We start from the raw sequence: 4,099 nt of genomic DNA, 5'->3' as shown, positions 1-4,099 counted from the left end.
TCGAGTCGCCAATCTCTGACCCCCTTCTGTTGCCGCAGCTCTGACAGTCTCCCCGTCGCTGTGCGGCGTGGGCTCCCACAAGGTGTCCTTGCGGATCATCGGCGGCTCGGAGGCCAGCGCTAGCGAGTTCCCCTGGCACGTCGGCCTGTACGCCGACGGCCAGTACAACTGCGGAGGGTCGCTGCTGTCCGAAAGAATCGTGGTCACAGGTGAGCCTCACATGCCAAAAGTTACCATATCACCCGCATCTTTTTTTTCCGTTTGTTTAAAAATAAAGATATAATAATTGCAATAATTTCAAAATGTTGCAGCCGCACATTGTGTCTTCGACATTCACAAGCAGAACAGGTTGTACGACCCAAAGCAGCTGCAAGTGACTGTCGGGAACACGTACCGGGACTGGTCCAAGGGCAACACCGAGTCGGTCCAGCGTCGAAACGTAAGTGACATGCGGATGTTGTGCCAACAGCACGAAAACGTCCCAAAACACAATCGCCATCAGTTGGAAATGGGTAATCATTCTGATCTCGAGGTGTGAACGTGGTTTCAGGTGAAGGCGCTGTACCCCCACCCACACTACCGCGGCGCGGCCAAGCGGTACGAGGACGACATCGCCATCCTGGAGCTGGCCACGCCCTTCTCGCTCAGCCCCACAGTGGTGCCCATCTGCATCGACTGGAAGGGCTACGTCGTGCCGGCGCTCGCCACCGGGGACGTAGGGAAGGTATTAATCGTGGGACGGGTTGTTTACTTTTCACGCTTAGAATTTGTTTTTATAATTAAACACAAACAGTATTCGTGTCTGCGCAAATGCATTGCAGATATTTTTCGGAGCGGTTGAAGCTTTCACAGTAGTTGAACCCTTTGTCTTACAGGTTCCAGGGTGGGGTAGAACGAAAAACGAGTTCCCCAGTTCAGCCCTGCAGTCGGCCGACATGCCCTACATCCCCTTCGAGAAGTGCTCCAAGGAGGTGCCGAACGACTTCTTGCAGTACCTGAGCCAGGACAAGTTTTGCGCCGGACACATCAACGGTAAGTATAGAGTATACAGTCGGAAACAGCTAACACGGGGAGCAAACATCGTTGGATTTGGACTCCAAAATGACCAGCCCGATCCTCGTGCAGGGTCCACGGTGTCGCACGGGGACAGCGGCGGCGGCCTGGTGTTCCAACACGACGGCCGCTGGTACCTGCAGGGCATCGTCTCCGTCGGACACCCGAACCTGTTCACGTACAGCGCCTACACCAAGATCTCCAACTTCGTGAGCTGGATCAACGTGGTCGCCAGCTCCATACGAAACAACGGTAAGGGCTCCTCCTCGATCATTTCGAATGAATGCAACAACAAACTGTGTTCCGTGCTCCAGTTCTGACTTTTAACTCAAAACAATCGTGGCTGTGTCTGTTTTCAGGCCCCAACGGTCGTCTCAGTGGCTAAAGGAGAGGCGGACGTCGCCTTGTAGTCACACTGACTATTTTGTTGATTGTGGTTAGGAATTTTAATTTCTCATGAAGGATTTTTTGGAAGAATTTTGAAGATTTTTTAAAAAGAATATGTCTATACATTTTCCTTAAAATGATTCTTTTTCAAACCACTTTGTATACATTTCGGACTTTAAAATTCCTAAGTGAGTCGTCCTGTGCTTCATGACGGTAAAGTACTTCCCTCCTTGTCTGCTGCTGCCTCACACTTCGCACACGGCCGCGCGCGCGCCGTTGACGGCCGCCCTGTCCAGGAACTGGAACTGGTTGAGCACGGTCAGGTCCCAGCGGGTGGGCGCGGTGGTGCTCTCGTACGCGTTGGCCGTGCAGTTCTCGCCGAAGTAGGAGCTGCAGGCGGCCGCCTGGGCGGCCGTGTTGACCATGGCCAGGTAGCCACCGGTGGCGCTCGCGGCCACGGGCTGCCCGGGACAGAGACGAGGGCTTCAGTGAGGTGGAGACCGCGGCGCGAGGAACACGTTATAGGGCTCAAACAACTTGACTACGATAGCCTATCGAAGCATAATACCGATGTATCGAGCGAGCGTGGGCTTACGTTCGAGTAATTGATGAACTTGTTGCCCTCGGCGAGGATGTAGCCGCCGACCTGCGACTGGATGCCGAGGTGGGGGTTGGTGTCCATCTCGTTGCCGACCAAGTGGATCAGGCTTTTCTGGAGGGCGAGAAATTGGACAGGCTCGATTCAGAACATTGCGCGCGCGTATTTCAATAAACAAACCTGCGGCGACCGCCAAAACGATATCGATTGTGCACGTGTACTTTCGATATCATTTCGATACTTTGTTTCGACAGCCGTTTCTGCCTGTGCGACGATAACGCCACTCTCACGAACTGCTGACTGTACCATCACACGTGAAACGATGAAGCCCTCGGTCGCAGTAACTTCAGAACACAAACCGCTCGTAAAAGTACACGTCGCCTATGTGACCCTTGTGCAACGCTGTCACGACTAGACTCTATTCTAAAAAATTGCCTTATAAATGAGAAATGTATGTTTTATTTTGTTAACAACCATTTCATTACAGATTTGTTTTTAACCCCCATTTACCGGTACATGGGGCTGACGAAGAAATCCGTGATGACATGGTTGTGTGAAGCAAAATTATCTTGTTATCGTATTAATCAGGATTTTCTCATTTTTTCGACAATTTTCTATTTTGTGCAGTGTATGTACCGGTATCTACTCACGTCCGAGGAGCTCTCGCCGCCCGCGTGCGGCGTCCTCCCGGACACGTTGACGACGCGGTTGTTGATGAGCGTGACCTCGTCGCGGGTGCCCCAGAAGAGCCACAGCCAGTAGTGGGTGCCGTCGCAGTAGGCCGAGTAGTCCGTGGTGCCGTCGAACAGGCACGAGGACACGGTGATGCCCGTGTTCTCCTGCACGTACGAGACGAGGTGCTGCCGCCCGATGTTCTGCACATCGATACGATATCAGTTTGAAATAGCACGATAGGCCTGGTGTTTGCGCGATACATCGCGCTTCGCTACTTTTTTCGATATTGCAAAATCGCATGCGATATAATCTTATTTCTCTATAATATCGAGACTTGAGGTGGTACTTACCCGGATTGTGCACTTGTGAATCCAAATGTTGGTTGCCTTGTTAAACACGATTGCATCTCCTCCCCAAATGACCTGGAACGTGGAAAAGAACACACATTGGTAGAAAAATGTCACGTTTGGATTTATGATCAAAGTTCAGGTTCCATCAGTAAATAAAAAGAAGAAAAAGAAAACCCATTTGAGTAAATTACACCCCGAAAAGTGTAAGAGTGCGTTAACCTGAGGGTTGATGTCGCTGATGGTGATGTCCCGGATGATGACGTTGCTGGAGCCCGTCAGCCGCAGGCCCTTCCCCTTGATGACTCCGAGCCCGTTCGTGCTCCTCACCGTCTTGTTGGAGGCCACCAGCAGCTCGAGCGTCCTGGACCCCGCCACGGAGTACGTGACCTGCGACCGGGAGGGAGGGACGCGTAGGGCAGGAAGCCCTGGAAAGTTTCCGGAAATTTTCCGAAAAATACCGCAAAAATTTTCGGTCAAACGAAAAATTTTCGAAAAGAAACGAAAATTGTTGGGATTTTTTTCGGAAATTTTCCGAAATTTTCAAACCTAGGGACGCGTCCCCAGGATGAGCGAGCCAACGAGGGAGGTCTCGTCGGTGTTCAATGACGTCAACAATGATGGACGCGTCGTCGGCGTGCTCTGCTCACCGACGTGCTCGTCTTCCCGGAGCACGCGTTGTACAGGGGCAGGGCCTTCTGGCCCGCGTTGCTATCGGCGCACTCGCTGTACCAGCAGCCCGTCGTCGTGTTGTAGCCCTCGGCGTCCGTGAAGTCGTACGTCGTGTTGAGGTTGACGATGAGGGTCTCGCTGCTGGCGAGGTACGCCTTCAGCTCCGCGATGCTCGTCGGGATCACCGTCCTCCCTGCGAGACGATGCCGCTGTCAGCGTTTCGGACCGACCCCGTCGCGAGGGTAGTTACGTCCGAGGGGTACTCCTGGCTGAATTTAAGCGTACACCAATTTTAAGGTTTTTCCTTATTTCCATTGATATTTTCAGATTTTTTTTTCTTGATTTTTTCTGATTTTCTCTTGTTTAA

At 52.1% G+C, this 4,099-nt stretch overlaps 2 protein-coding genes across 2 annotated transcripts in view; one reads left to right on the top strand and one right to left on the bottom strand.

Annotated features, from left to right (window-relative positions):
* LOC113211650 (modular serine protease-like) overlaps positions 1 to 1,595 on the top strand; it is a gene marked incomplete at its 5' end in the record, with an annotated part of 5,355 nt that extends 3,760 nt beyond the window's left edge. The window contains 6 exon segments of the mRNA XM_052276532.1: positions 39 to 209; positions 312 to 439; positions 551 to 724; positions 876 to 1,032; positions 1,126 to 1,305; positions 1,413 to 1,595. Of these exon segments, the coding sequence (XP_052132492.1) occupies positions 39 to 209; positions 312 to 439; positions 551 to 724; positions 876 to 1,032; positions 1,126 to 1,305; positions 1,413 to 1,438 (836 nt within the window).
* LOC113211651 (uncharacterized) lies at positions 1,566 to 3,925 on the bottom strand (the record flags this gene model as incomplete). Its single annotated transcript, XM_052276533.1, is given in 6 exon segments — positions 1,566 to 1,901; positions 2,036 to 2,152; positions 2,689 to 2,913; positions 3,064 to 3,135; positions 3,283 to 3,450; positions 3,711 to 3,925. Coding segments are annotated over 6 exon segments (1,013 nt in total), but the record flags the coding sequence as incomplete, so codon positions are not given.
* Between the last annotated feature and the right edge of the window lie 174 nt (positions 3,926 to 4,099).

Source organism: Frankliniella occidentalis, unplaced genomic scaffold, assembly GCF_000697945.3.
Source record: "Frankliniella occidentalis isolate FOCC.00 unplaced genomic scaffold, Focc_3.1 Scaffold3342, whole genome shotgun sequence".
NCBI classification, from domain to species: Eukaryota; Metazoa; Arthropoda; class Insecta; order Thysanoptera; family Thripidae; genus Frankliniella; species Frankliniella occidentalis.
The sequence above is the reverse complement of the archived record's forward strand: the minus strand, read 5'-3'. Positions and strand labels throughout refer to the sequence as shown.